This window comes from Catharus ustulatus, chromosome 2 (genome assembly GCF_009819885.2).
Source record: "Catharus ustulatus isolate bCatUst1 chromosome 2, bCatUst1.pri.v2, whole genome shotgun sequence".
Taxonomy (NCBI): Eukaryota; Metazoa; Chordata; class Aves; order Passeriformes; family Turdidae; genus Catharus; species Catharus ustulatus.
The window spans coordinates 51,568,851-51,584,170 of NC_046222.1; the positions used below are offsets into that span (position 1 = coordinate 51,568,851).

Genomic DNA, 15,320 nt, shown 5'->3' on the forward strand with positions numbered 1-15,320 from the left:
TGTGTCAGTTATGTTTTCAGTTTGTATAATTCCACTTATCGTTTGTTTTGCTGTATTAATGTATATCTTAACATGTTTTCTTTAACTGTGATTAAAGAGTTTTAAAATTCATGTGAACTCTTTACCCATTTAAATGTTTTACTTCACAATTTGCATATTTACTTAGAGCTGTTCCTTGAATATTCAGAAACATGCTCATGTAAGGTGACAAATCAGGAGGTAAAGTTGATATAAAATGGATGGTGGTTAAAACTGACTGTGTGATTAAAGGTAGATTATTTTTGCTATTTGCTTTTAAACTTAAGCATCTTCTCTAATTTTACAACTTTGAGAATCTTCTTTTTCAGTGCATTGAAATACATTATTACTATGATATTTGGCAGAAATATTCAAATAAAGGTATTAAAACTCAGTTAACATAAATTCTTCTCAAATACTTTTTTCATTGTCTAAATTGATGTTTACACTTCACTTCTAATTTGGCACTAACTTACTTTCTCTAATGCCACTTTGTATTGGTAAAATCAATATTGGTAATTTAACTAACAGTTGATATATTTGGTTATTTAAAAACTCCCTGAAACCAAAGCAGTCCAATATAATTTTCTGTAAAAAAACCATTATTGTAACAGTCTCCCTTGTGTATTGGGAACTGTTGCTGTGTTCTTATTTCACCTAACTTGTTTAGACACTTTTGAGGGGTACTCTGCAGATTACTTAATGGACTAAATCCTGTAATTTAATAATCTTCAAGCTTTTCAGAGTGTTCATGTAATAATTGGTTTTATTTCTTGGCTTAATGTAGTTTTTGTTCCACTCCTGTCATTTGTAATTGGCTGTCCAATGATAAGCTTTTTGCCTTTTGAGCTCTAACTGGGATTTTCTTTTTCTAACCCTTCCTGCCCCAAATCAAAGAAAAACCTCACCTCAAAACAAGCACCATGATCCCAAACTACAAAACTGTCCACACTGATTTTAATAGAAATTAAGAATTGCTTGTGTGTTTGTTTTATGTACTAACAAATACTGGATGCTTGACCATCATTCTGCTTCTACTTTTTTCCATGGCACCAAATTAGACTTTATTAAGGGTGCTAGATAAATGAAACAGGTAATTAAAGCAGAAGTTAAGTTCACAAAGAAAGTGAACATACAGATCTATTTGAAATAGAGGCAGGGGTGACTTTTCTAGTAGGAATCATTTTACTCCTTTAATTTGAAATTGCGAGTTAGTTTGAGATTGAATTGCTGAAGTCATGGGGGAACAGTCTGTGCAGCTGTTGCAAAGCTTTCTCAGTGTCAAGTCTGTTCTCTAATTTGTAGTGCTTATGGAAAGCCTTTTGCAAAATATTGTATGAATTTGTAGGCCAGCTGCTCATATGGAAAGTTTGCTTTAACTACTTCAGACATAAGCTAAAAGCATATCTAAATTTGTTCATGCAGATCAGCTTTGAGTATTCTTTGTTCTCATCAGCAAGTTGTAGGTACTTTAAAATATCCCTTGTACTAGTAGATGTTTCTAGAAAGTGTTTTCTACCAAGTAGGCACTCTCCATTGCTTCTCATTTAAAGTAAACAACTTATTATTTTTTTAAACAGACACCAAATCCTTCTGCCAGTGAGTTTATTCCTAAAGGAGGATCAACCTCCAGGCTGAGTAATGTATCCCAGTCAAGTATGTCTGCCTTCTCTCAAGCCTTGTTCTCTCACCCCTCCATGGGAAGTCCTGCTACTGCTGGGTTAGCACCAGGTAAGTTGAGAGTAATGATTTCTAGTACAGTGGTTTGTTCTGTCAAACACAACCCTATATATATACTTATCAGATTTATTGGGTATAAATGTAGCTATCTCCTACTTTAGCTCTTAATTTTAAGGCAATCATTAAAAAGCAGAGGAACTTTGTATCTATATTCCAGTAGTATGGAAATCACACTGCAGGCTGTGAAATCTGCTCAGCCACAGCAGTATTGAAATTAGAAACTCACTCTACTCCTTCTGGGGTAAAGGTTTACTGAGTTATCACATACTGTATCCTAAGTGGTTCTTGCCAGAGCCGTACCTGAAGATGACTGCAACTACCCGTAGTTTAGAAACCCATTGTAGTCTACATTGTATATGATCTTGGTTTACTACATATCAATGTGCTCTTTTTATTTATAAAACACAAAGTAGAAGATAAGCTAATTCTATAGTACTGTACCTTGCAAAATAGTGTTAATTTTTATTGTATCTGTCACATGTTTTCTCACTTTTAAGACCAATTTATAGTTATTTCCCAGGTTTAAAACTCTTACTAAAATGTGGTCCATGCAGTCATGTAATTGAGTGACAGATTTTTTTACAAATTAAAAAAGTTCAAGCCCTTCATGCATTTTTTAGTCTTCTGATCTTAAGATGTTAACTTAATTCTAATAATTTTGTTTAAATAAAATTAAAATATTTTTTATATATAACCATCAGCAAATCTGGATAGTCACACTGCAAATTCTGTCAAGAGTTTCTGTATGTACTTAAACCTTCAGCAGTTTCTTGTGGCTACCAAGAAGCCAAAAGGCAGATGGACAAATGCTATAAATGATTTTTTTAAAACATCTATTGGCAATTCCCACTTACTAAAATGAACTTCAGTCTTTCTTGATGCCAGTGTCAATGTGCAAGACGACAACATTTAAAATGTAAAAACATACCAGAACAGGCTAGGAAAGATTGATACTTCTGCTGACCAAATGAACATGTTGTGGTACTGTGTCTGCTTGATCCTATATTGTGCTGTACGGTCTTATTGGAAAACTGTTGTGTTTATATGCCTCTCAGCCTTGTCACCTGGATTGAAAAGTGTATAAAGGATTAAATAGAATACAGTAAAATGATCTACTTTTGGAAAGTGTCCAGTGGGGTCTCAGAGGGATCCTTCACAGTCCAATTTCTATACTATCTGTAAGTAATACTTGAAAGCATAAGTAACACTGATGAAAGAAGTTCGCACAACAATTTCAACGTTTAGAAATATAGATACCAATGCTGCAAGCTTTCTAGCCTCAAATACTATTGTTTGTTTATGGGGGAGTATTTGTAAGAGCTAACTTCAGGCAGACTTGGCCTTTTTCCCTGCTCTTCCTGTATAATTAAAATGAAAATATAGTTCAAAGTAAGGATCTTGTTTGGCTTCTCTAAATTTTTCTAGAAGCTTTTCTTCTCTCACTTAGTGTAGAGTTCTCTGAACCTAAGTGTCCTATGTAAATACTGCTTACAGGCATTTATTTTTATTTAAATGTCAACATTAAAGCTGTCAACAGGATCCATCCACAGAAGTTCCTGTTACCTCAAGGTCAGCTAGGAGGTGCTCTTTGTAGAAAAATTAAGCTCTGAAATAAGAAAGCATTATCTTTGTGTGGGGAAACTTCGCCACTTAGGTTATACTGGATAACAGATTTAAAAAATGCTGAAATGCATTCTGAAGTTGTCATGAAAAAATGGTTAAGATCTGTTAGCTTTCAATTAATGAGAACAAATTCAAATGAAACCAATCTAGAGAGTCTATGAGAATTTTCCTTTGGCTAAAAATAAGTTCTCCTTCTAGTTTAAGACTGCATGGTCTCCAGTAAAATAACTTGGCAGATTTAAGTATTTATGTGAGATTAAGATTGCATATTGTAATTTACAGGATACTTGAGGAAATCAAAATTTCTTGAGAAATAAGGAAATGTAGTAAGAGTATTTAAGACTTCCATAGTTGTATTCGCCCATAACAAAGTATGTAAGTTATGAAAACAGTCCTTTGATTTCCTTCTTGATGATGGAAAAATGTAAGTTCTTCTTTCACATATCTAATTTCTGAGATTTCCCTGAATGGAGGTGTAAATCAAAACCACTTTTGGCATCTAGTATTTCTTGTCCTTGGAAAATATTTGACCTGCCTGTCTTGTCGGCAGTACTGCAGAAATACTGAAAAATATAACAGGGAAAACCTAAAATGCTTTTGTGGATAACTTGTTGGATCCATGCCTAACGTATTGATTAGGATGTAGCATGGAAGAAGGTTGCTCCTACATTCACATGTTTACTTATGTAAGTGCTTTCTAGGGTAATCTCAACAGAGTCATGTTCATCTTGGTGGCCTTTAATAGAATATGGAAATAGAGTGATATAAAATACAACTTACACAAGTTGTGGGAGAAAATCGTTTCACTGAAGAGTTGTAAAAAGATCTCATTTACTATTTTCAAACTCTTTTTCCATAAACTCACCTGAATACTATGTTATTGCTCCTCCCTTTTTGCTAGCAAACACACCATTTGTCATTTATGTGGGAAATTTAGTAAGAAGTTGACAGTCTACTTTTGCTAACAAGTTTATCTTACCTGGTCCTGTGTATCTGTATTAGAGTATTGTCATTAAAATATGCAACACCGTGTATGAAGGAAATTCATGAATGTCGTTGAAGTGATAAGATATCATTGCTGTGTTGAACTTGAGAGAGAACAGATGTATAGCCCCCAGTAGTGAAAAATGCCTGGGTTTTACTTGAAGAATGTTGCCTTTGTCACTGATGGAAGTGACAGAAAATTGCTGTTGCTTCTGTATTTAGTCCAAGTCAGGTTCTGAGCTTATGCAGAATGTAGGAGATGCCATTTCTGCTGCCAGTCTGAACCTGCAGGCTTAGGACCCAGGAGGGCAAGGGTGTTGTGCTTGTGTCCAGTTGACACATCTCCATTTGTGATGAGTTGCAAGAGTGGAGTTCTCAGAGCCCACAGCCCCAGCTGAAGATGCAGCACTTTCAACTGCGGTGTTTTGTGTGGCTGAAGACCACAAGAGCTTGTTCCAACCTCCTGGATCAAATATGGTGCAGAGGAAGTTCTGCAACCATTCCAGAATAATGTAAGAACAGAAGGCGGCAAAGAGACTTTAAAAAAACTGAGGAGGAAGGATTGATGATTCTGATTGTTTAGGGAATGAAGCAGGTTTAATTTGAAAATACACAGCTACAATGCTAATGACCTGATAGAAAGCTTACAATAAAAAGAAATAGTTAATAAATGTAAGGATGCTACTTTAAGTTCTTGAAATAATCTGATATTATAATTTACTTTGCTTTATTATTCTTTGAAATTTACCCATTAGTCTGGGATATCTCTAAAGTACAGAACATTAAAGTGATAAAATGTTAAATAAAAATAAAATTTTTGACCTCAGAATGTGTTACACAAATTAGAGGCATAGGGATGTGACTGTAAATTAGTAAATTTGTCGACAAAACATAAAGGGTTTTTTAAAAACCTTTAATGTTGTAGGCCAGCTGATTTACATACATGTGAGTTTAATGAAATCCTGCATCACTAAGTTGTGAATTCTCATTCAATCAAAAAGTTGCTGATACTGAGTCATTAGGAGATCATGCTTAACGCCCTTTGATCCTGATTATCTTTGTGAATGACCAGATTCAAAATACAACCTGGCTTTTAATTCAGATACGTTGTGTGCTACAAAGCTTTATTAGAAGCATTAAACTCCTGAAATGTCTTTGAGGCTTGTCTCAAATGCATGTCAAAGTCTGTCATTTCACACTCCTCAGTCACATCGAAACTTCAAAAATAAAAAACGAGGCAAGAAATGAAAACATAAGAATAAAGAGGGATATGTAAGTATGATCTCTCTCTTTTCAGAAGAAGAATGGCATCAGGAGCTGCAGGTGTGTGCAGGTAGCCTGCACAATCACTATGAATTTGGGAAAAGATCTTCAAATCCCATAACTATTTCCATGTTGATGTGACACCATGACAGCTACATATCATGCCACCTCTTTTTAGATATAAAAGTGAAAGAAGTTCTTTCCCCTTGCAGTTCATCTTTTAAGATTGTATTTGACTTCTTCATGAAGTGTATCAAGATTCCCCAAGACAAGGAATGGAGAGCTGCCTTTCCTGGTGGAAAAGTCTCAAGAGGGACAATTTGAAATAGGCTTTTTGATGTCTGTCATAGTATTCCTGTTGGCATTTGAATTTTAATATAGGGGAATCTTGTGCACTCTCATAGAGAAAGGTTAATGTTATTTGTCAAGGTTGCTGATACAAGAGGTAGATATAGATACATGTGTGTAAATACATATATGCATGTATATATATGATGTAAATCATAAGTAGAGTTTTAAAAGCTTATTTTTTCTTGGACCCATAAGTGACTAGGCATTTATATAAATTGTGCTGTTAAAACCAGCCTAATTCTGTGAGGTGTGGTTCCATTGTTACTATTATGTTTTGTAACATCTTTTTCCTGGAGTGTGAGTCTGTAGGAATATATAATCACTTGTTAATGTAACTATTTTCCTTTATTTTAATCTAATTCTATTTGTTATGATTAAATATTAATATTAGTATGCTTTTAACTGATTGAAATACTAATGAAGTTGGTGATATCTACTTGAGTTTGTGCATTCTGTTAGCTGGCTTAAGTACTTAAATATGCATAAGTTTCAATGTATTAAGAGTTTTTTTAGTTATGTTCTTAGTTGTTTAGATTGTGCAGAATGTAATGCAAGTCTGTCAGAAGAATCTATCACCTTCAGTATTCGTTGTCTCAGCCTGTCCATATCCACCACGACACTATGAGCAAAATTCTTGTAGCATGTTTAGTATATTGTTCTAGTAGAATAAAACCAAACTCTAGTCAAGCTACTTTCATCTCCTGAACTCACTATGTGTACTGGCCATGAGGAGGCTATATGTTCTCTCTGCCGGATGACTTTGAATTCTCAATGTCCTTTCAAAATGAGACCTAACTAGACTGGAAGGCCATCTGAAAGGATTTGTATAATGCTGTGATCCTTTTCTTTCAATCTTGCATTAATACCTGTGTAAAGACATCAAGGATTTATGTGTGTAACTCTTCTTGGGCAGGAAGAAATGTCAAAAAATAGTAAATCTCAAAGTGGAACTTGTTTGAAATTGTATCTGTAAAAAAAATCACTAGAGATGTTTTTTCTTCTGGGAAGCTTGTAGTAAAGTATAATTTTAGCAAGTTGCAAGTCTTCAGTTTTCTGTAAGATATTGCTTGCTGTCTTTTACATATAGTGTTTATTTTAAAGCAGAGAGGTCTTCAGTTAATTTTCCGATAGTATATATGAAGGCTGCTGAGTTTTTATTTCATGATTCCTACAGTTGACTGTTTCATTGAGTTATTCTTGAAGCCAGTTATTTCTGTCTGCGTTGAGATGATGTGCTTGTAGGATTTCTGTTAGTACTGCTTTATTGGAATAGAGTGAAAAAGACACATCAGTAATTTTACACAGATGAAGAGAACTCTTAGATATCATCAACTGTAGAGTTGCTTTAGTTTAATGGCCACTTTAGTTGTCCTTTGGCTTTTAATATTAATACGTTGTTTCCTTTGAAATTGATCTTTACCCCCCAGTGGATTAAGAATACATTTGTGTGTTTAGTCTTTTGTTAAAAATGTAACAAATTTTACAATAGCTGTTGAAATATTTAAGTATTACTTCATGTAACTTTCACCTTAATGAGAACTTACTTCTTTTTTAGCATAAGCTGGTGCTATCAAAATATGTAACATTTTAAAGTCATACAGTTAATTTCCAAAAATATTTTTAGGAGACTATTTGTTACCCTTTAACAGTGCCTATTATAAGTCAATTTTTAAGCTAGTACACTAATCAGCAATATTCTACAGTATTGTTCATCTACAAGGCGTGTGTATGTACAGTAATTTCACGTCTATAAGGCGCACCCTTTTGACTAAAATTTTCCCTGGAACCCGGAAGTGCGCCTTATAGTCCGGTGCGCCTTATCTGATCTACAAAGTTCAAAAAAATTGCCTACCCGGAAGTGCGAGCTGCGAGCCACGGGGGGAGCCGGCAGGGCCATGGCTGCCAGGTGGAGGTGGGGCGGAGCAGGGGCGGGCACGCCCCGGCCCTGTGGAGGCGGAGCCGCCCCTACACAGGCACGCCCCAGCCCCGTGCAGGCGGAGCCGTCCCTCCAGAGGCGCACCCCGGCCCCGTGCAGGCGGGATGGCCCCTCTAGAAGTACCCACCGGCCTCGTGGAGGCAGAGCCGCCCCTCCACAGGCACCCCCCGGCCCCGTGGAGGCGGAGCCGCCCCTCCACAGGCACCCCCCGGCCCCGTGGAGGCGGAGCCGCCCCTCCACAGACACCCACCGGCCCCATGGAGGCGGAGCCGTCCCTCCAGAGGCAACCTCCAGCCCCGTGCAAGCGGGACGGCCCCTCCAGAGGCACGCCCGGGCCCCGTGCAGGCGAAGCCGCGCGTCCAGAGGCACCCCCTGGCCCCGTGCAGGTGGAGCCGCCCCTCCACAGGCACCCTCCAGCCCCGTGCAGGCGGAGCCGTCCCTCTAGAGGCACCCCCCGGCCCCGTGCAAGCGGGACGGCCCCTCCACAAGCAGCCCCCGGCCCCGTGAAGGCGGAGCCGCCCCTCCACAGGCACCCACCGGCCCCATGGAGGCGGAGCTGCCCCTCCACAGGCACCCACCGGCCCCGTGGAGGCGGAGTCGCCCCTCCACAGGCACACCCGGGCCCCGTGGAGGCGGAGCCGCCCCTACACAGGCACGCCCCGGCCCCGTGCAGGCGGAGCCGTCCCTCCAGAGGCAACCTCCAGCCCCGTGCAAGCGGGACGGCCCCTCCAGAGGCACGCCCGGGCCCCGTGGAGGCGGAGCCGCCCCTCCACAGGCACCCACCGGCCCCATGGAGGCGGAGCCGCCCCTCCACAGGCACGCCTGGGCCCCGTGGAGGCGGAGCCGTCCCTCCACAGGCACCCACCGGCCCCGTGCAAGCGGGACGGCCCCTCTAGAGGCACCCCCCGGCCCCGTGCAAGCGGGACGGCCCCTCCACAAGCAGCCCCCGGCCCCGTGGAGGTGGAGCCGCCCCTCCACAGGCACCCCCTGGCCCCGTGGAGGCGGAGTCGCCCCTCCACAGGCACGCCCGGGCCCCGTGGAGGCGGAGCCGCCCCTACACAGGCACCCCCCAGCCCCGTGCAAGCGGGACGGCCCCTCCACAAGCAGCCCCCGGCCCCGTGGAGGTGGAGCCGCCCCTCCACAGGCACCCCCTGGCCCCGTGGAGGCGGCACGGCCCCTACAGAGGCACGCCCGGGCCTCGTGGAGGCGGAGCCGCCCCTCCACAGGCACCCCCCAGCCCCGTGGAGGCGGAGCCGCCCCTCCACAGGCACCCACCGGCCCCGTGGAGGCGGAGCCGCCCCTCCACAGGCACGCCCGGCTCCGTGGAGGCGGAGCCGCCCCTCCACAGGCACGCCCGGGCCCCGTGGAGGCGGAGCCGTCCCTCCAGAGGCAACCTCCAGCCCCGTGCAAGCGGGACGGCCCCTCCAGAGGCACGCCCGGGCCCCGTGCAGGCGAAGCCGCGCGTCCAGAGGCACACCCCGGCCCCGTGCAGGCGGAGCCGCCCCTCCACAGGCACCCCCTGGCCCCGTGGAGGCGGAGCCGCCCCTCCACAGGCACCCACCGGCCCCGTGGAGGCGGAGCCGCCCCTCCACAGGCACCCACCGGCCCCGTGCAGGCAGCACGGAGGGGCGGCGGCCATAGCCCGGCCCCGGAGAGGCAGCGCGGAGGGGTGGCGGCCATAGCCCGGCCCCGGAGAGGCAGCACGGAGGGGCGGCGGCCATAGCCTGGCCCCGGAGAGGCAGCACGGAGGGGCGGCGGCCATAGCCCGGCCCCGGAGAGGCAGCACGGAGGGGTGGCGGCCATGCCCCGGCCCCGCCGGATGCAGGCGGGCCTGGGGCCCCGCAGCACCGCCCCTGCCAGGTACAGGCGGGCCCGGGGGCCAATGACTGCCGGGTTGAGGCGGGGCCTCGACCAGCAACCGCGCGGAGGGAGCTGGGGGCGGAGCCTCACTGCAAAAAAAAAGTGCGCCCTATAGTCCGGTGCGCCTTATCTGATCTACAAAGTTGCGAATTTTGCCAACTCCCGGCGGGTGCGCCTTATAGTCCGGTGCGCCTTATGGTTGTGAAATTACTGTACATGTATTAATATAAAGAAAAGTTCTAGCCTAGAAAAGTAGAACCTTTTTTCCTTTCATATTTTTATATTTTACGTTTTTATAAAAAGAATAAATGACTTAAAAGACACAATTAAAAATAAAGGCATATGATTTTACCACATTTGCATTTTAAAAATCCTTGTTCATTGTGTTGGAACTATTCACTTTTGAGGAACAAAAGAGAATTTTGCTGAGTTAATAAACATGAGATGTCAAAAGAGTAAATGAGAGGAGCTAAATGAAAGGTTACAAATATTCTGTTAATATCATTAGGATAATACAGCTTTAAAGTAATTTTTCCCAAGCTACTGCTTACTTGTTAATACTGAAAATTATTTGCTGTTTTTTGTTTTAAAAAAGAAAAAAATTAAACGTAGGAGGGATGAGATTACTTTAGGGACATGATACGGGTGTGAAATCACTCCTACACATTACTGATGATACCTTTTGAGAACTCTGCAGACAGTACCTCATGATTGAAGTTAAATAAACTAGTTTATGTAACTAAAAAGTGTGTATACAAAAAAAATTCCTCTTGCTTTCATTAGTTGGATATTTGCTTAAATTACTCTGGTTACTAGAGCTTACAGAATTTAATCAAATGTCTGAATAATAACTAACAACTCTTAATTAGAGAAGAATTCTCAGCTGTCAGTAGAATGTTAAATATGAAAGCTGTGTATCTTCTATCCTTTCAAGAAAACACTTTAGTATGACTAATACAATTCTGATTGTATAGAAGAGAAAGTACATCCCAGTCTGAACTGAGCAATAACTTCAACATCAAGGAAAACATCTTTTAATCTGAAGACCTGAATATGTCAGATCTTCTGCTAGTAACTGCAAGGAGTTTATTTGAAGGGTTATCTCTTCCTCAGCAGCACCCTGAAATGTCTGTTTTACACCTAATTTTTATAAATAAGCAAATCTGAGAATTCTGCATGCAATAACTATTGAAGTAATTAGACTGTTTGGAAATGAAAAAGTGTGTGCAAGAAGTTACCCTTGTTCTTCTCATTGATGCACTTTATTTAAAAGCAGAGTTTCTCAGATGTCAGTGGAGTTGCCCCTGTAATGTTGGAGGTGAACACCAGCCAATAAAATAATTTCAAATAAATTAGAAAATCCCAACAGGATCATTTAATAGACTTAATATCATGAGATGTTACCTATTTTTACATATCAAATAGATCTTTTGAAGGATGACTTTTGAATATAATAATTACAGGAAAATAGGTGCAGTAATTTCATGACTACAAGGCGCACCAGATTATAAGGTGCACCTCTGGGAGTTGGCAAATTTCACAACTTTGTACATTATATAAGGCGCACCGGACTATAAGGCGCCGTTCTTTTGGTTTTTTTTTGCAAAGAGGGTCTGTGCTGTACTCAACAAAGTAACGAATTACTGGCAGGTGCTCAATTTGCAAACGTTTTTCACAGATTGGTGTAGCCTTTAAACGCAGCCCCAGGCGCCCTCCCCCTGCTGTGGGCCTCGGAACTCCCCCCCCACCCCTGGTACCGGCTGACACGGCTCCTGGCTCCCACCGCGCGGCCGCGCTGCATCCCGGCTTCCCCTGCTCGGCGGCCGCGGTTCCCGGCTTGGCTCACAGCTTGCACTTCTGGGTTGGCAAATTTCCGAATGTTGTCCATATAGAAGGTGCATCTGGATTATAAGGCGCACTTCTGGGTTTGGCCCAAAATTTTAGTTAAAAGGGTGCGCCTTATAGTTGTGAAATTACTGTAGTTACTCCCCTGAAGTTATTAATAGTAGTATATTGTGTATTATTAACACATTTATTTGTGTGCTGTATTACTGGAGGCATTCATAACTGTGGAGTTCTAATAAAAAGTACAGTAATATCATGACCATAAGGCGCACCGGACTATAAGACGCACCTTTTTTTTTGCAGCGAGGAGCCGCGTGGCGTGCAACAAAGTAATGAATTACTGGCAGGTGCTCAATTTGCAAACATTTTTCAAAGATCGGTATAGCCTTTAAATGCAGCCCCAGGCGCCCTCCCTGTGCAGCGGGCCCCAACACTCCCGCCCACCCCCGGCGCCGTCTGGCACGGCTCCCGACTCCCACCGTGCGTCTGGGCTTCCCCCCAGCCGGCGGCGGCGGCGCTTCTCGCCGCTTTCCTGCAGCGGTGACCGCGCTGCTTCTCCCCGCTTCTCCGGGGCCACGCCTATTCTCGCCACTTTCCTACAACTGCCCAGGCCGTGCCGCCGCTGTTCCGATGCCGCCGCCAAGTGAGCTCTACTCGGGGCTGTTGCGGGCTCGCACTTCTCGTTCCTCCCGAGCCGGGGCCGCCCGGCTTCTCGTTTCGCCCGGGCCGGGGCCAGCACTGCCCGGCTTCTCGTTCCCCCGCCCCTGTGCCCGGAGTGGCGCCGCCCGGCTTCTTGTTCCACCCGGGCTGGGGCCAGCAGCAGCTCCCTCCCTCCCCGTGCGGCTCCTGCCAGCCGCGGCCGCCCACTCCCTACCCCACCTTGCGACTCAGCGCTCCTGCGGCACCGCCCCCCCATTGCGGCTTGCACTTCTGGTTTGGCAAATTTCGCAACTTCGTCCATCGTATAAGACGCACTGGACTATAAGGCGCACTTCCGCATTTGGAGTCAAAAGGGTGCACCTTATAGTCGTGAAATTACTGTACATGCATAATTAGGTAAAATGAGTTGCAGCTAAGCAAACTCCATTGACTGCTCCTGTAATTGTTAAGTAAACACTCACTTATATAGTCATTAATATTTTATCTTTTTGCAGTTTAATGGACTGTCTTTTAGACACAGCATTATTTTGACTTGTCTTCCCCTTTCAGCTACTTTTATGTTTTTAATTTCAGTTCTTCATGCATGTATTTTAAGTTCCCATGACCTATCTCTCTACATTAAGCAGAGATTTTGGGGGAAATGTATCTGTTCAGTCATGCTATAACTGTATTATCTTAAGGATTTCTATAGCTGTATGAAGAGTTAAATGTCTCACCTGCCCAGAATATTGTTGGTAATGAAGACTACTTTTCTGAAATTGCTAATTTTTTTTTGATGGCAGATTTGATCGAGAATATCTTCTTGTGTTTCTTTAAGGAATGTCACTGTCAGCAGGATCTTCTCCTCTTCATTCTCCCAAAATAACTCCTCATACATCTCCTGCTCCTCGAAGAAGAAGTCATACTCCTAACCCAGCAAACTATATGGTGCCTACTAGTGCCTCTGCGTCTGTTGCTAACGCTGTCTCTCAACCTCCATCTACTGGCCAGGTGATCCAGAAGGAAACAGTGGGTGGAACAACATACTTCTACACTGATACAACTCCAGCACCTCTCACAGGAATGGTATGTTGGCTTTCAGTACCCAACTATCTGGAATTTTATAGTGCTGAATTGGTTGATACTACAGATACTATTTGTAATGCTATAAACTGTTTATTCTGTAACAAGATTAGGCCTTTTAGTTATTTTAATTGTTCTGCAAGAATCACTGAAAAAGAAGGACCAGAGAAATTTTTATCTATTTTTTTTCATGTACAACTGTGTAGAGCTTTCTGGGGTTTTAACACAGCAAGAGCAAGAAAGCATTCTACATGTCTTGGTGGATCCATACATAATGAGAAAACATCAAGAAGCCAGATTTTTTTAATAGGTTAAATAACTCTTACATTTACGGTGATGGGAAAAAGGCAGTTACAAATGTATATGCATATATGCACATGTATGTCCCTTGAAATACTTAGAAGTGAATACCACATAAAATTGCAACGTAGCTGACAATATACTTGTAACTGGCCCTGTACATGAGAATTTTGTAGTTCTGTAGTTTAAACTGAAAGAATAAGAAAACTCTTCATTTACCTTATCCTTAAGGACTTTAAAAGGCTTCTTGAAATATTTTATTTTTAGGTTTTTCCAAATTACCACATCTACCATCCAGCTGCACCTCATGTTGCTTACATGCAGCCAAAAGCAAATGCACCTTCCTTCTTCATGGCAGATGAGCTCAGACAGGTAAGATGGTAGAGAGTTTAAAGGAAAATTGCATATCTTGGTGAAAAACAGAAAATTGCTAATGGTAGAAGAGAAATAGGTACTTGGAATCTGTGCAGTCAGTTTTCCCTGTGGAGAATTTGAAAAATCAAATCTGGTAAGAGGTGGAGTACAACAGAGGGTGGGGGTGAGTTACAACATGTGTGACTGCAATCTAATTTGCATGACATAATTTACTATTCAGCTCAGTAATATTGCTGATGTGGTTTTTGGTGTGCATGGGTTTATTTTTGTAGCATTATTTTAAGCTGCAATACTATTCAGTTTTAAGGTCTTCTACTGAAATGGAAGTGTATGCAGGTGTTAGCTGAAGAGCTCTTCTCAGGGCTCATCATCTCAAGGCTGGCTGTGAGTGTTATTAATTTCAGCTTTACTGTAGTAGGTGCCTTTGTCAGTGCCAGCTATAGCAAATGTCTTCTGAAGCTCCTTCAAGAGTTTAGGTATTTTATCATTCAAATCTTCAAGCTGGTGGTCTTCTGACCCTCTCTGCCGTGGACACCTACATCTATTCCCTATTCTAATACAGGTAGCTAGTACTTCAAAGATGGTGTTTTCTTAAATTATCAAAAATAATGAGCTGAATTATAATGTTCAACACTTAACTTAATTTTTCCTTCAGGAACTCATCAACAGACACTTAATAACTATGGCCCAGATTGATCAGGCCGATATTCCTGGTGAGTGTTTCTCAAAACTTAACAGTGATCATGGTTTTCTGCTACCATGCACATTCATCTATATTAGTATCTTGCAAAAAATGCCACCTGTTTTTAATTTTTCATGGAACTTTGATCACCAGCACGGACCACAATTAACCAAATGCAAAGTGTTTCAGAAATATGAGTTATTCTTTTTGTCTTCTATTGTAATTTTCTTTTATTTTGAAACTCCTTAATAGTTAGGAATACTTCAAATTGCTGAGAAAGGAAAAATCATTAAGACAGTAAAGCCTTCTGAAGAACAGCTTTGTATCCCTTTGTAGATATTAGGCATTTCTTTAAATGATGCATGTATTGTTCAAAGGTTGTATGGAAACTAGCAGACAAGTTTGTTTTGAAGTGACTTGGCTGGTATATCAGAGAAGGCTTTGCACTAGTTGTCTGGCAAAAGAACCGTATACTATTTACTGTGATTTGGCTTTTGAGGAATTTACGTTATTCAGCTTGATTTAAACAGTTTTTGCTTGCAGCATCTTCTCAAATGTGTGCATAATATGATAATGATGCAGTTAAAAAAACACAGTTTAGTGTTTTAATCCAGATGAAAT

The 15,320-nt window shown here is 42.3% G+C and overlaps 1 protein-coding gene across 6 annotated transcripts in view; it reads left to right on the top strand.

The window, feature by feature from the left end:
* The window catches only part of PAN3 (poly(A) specific ribonuclease subunit PAN3), an 85,998-nt gene that overhangs the window by 43,128 nt on the left and 27,550 nt on the right, over positions 1-15,320 (top strand). For all 6 annotated transcript variants that reach the window (XR_004416970.2, XM_033051103.2, XM_033051101.2 and 3 more), the window contains 4 exons: positions 1,599-1,749; positions 13,098-13,345; positions 13,910-14,014; positions 14,673-14,730. Coding sequence is in view for 5 of the 6 variants with exons in the window: in XM_033051103.2 (XP_032906994.1) it covers positions 1,599-1,749; positions 13,098-13,345; positions 13,910-14,014; positions 14,673-14,730 (562 nt within the window). In the remaining variant the exon portion in view is untranslated. The remainder of the gene's footprint in view (positions 1-1,598; positions 1,750-13,097; positions 13,346-13,909; positions 14,015-14,672; positions 14,731-15,320) is intronic.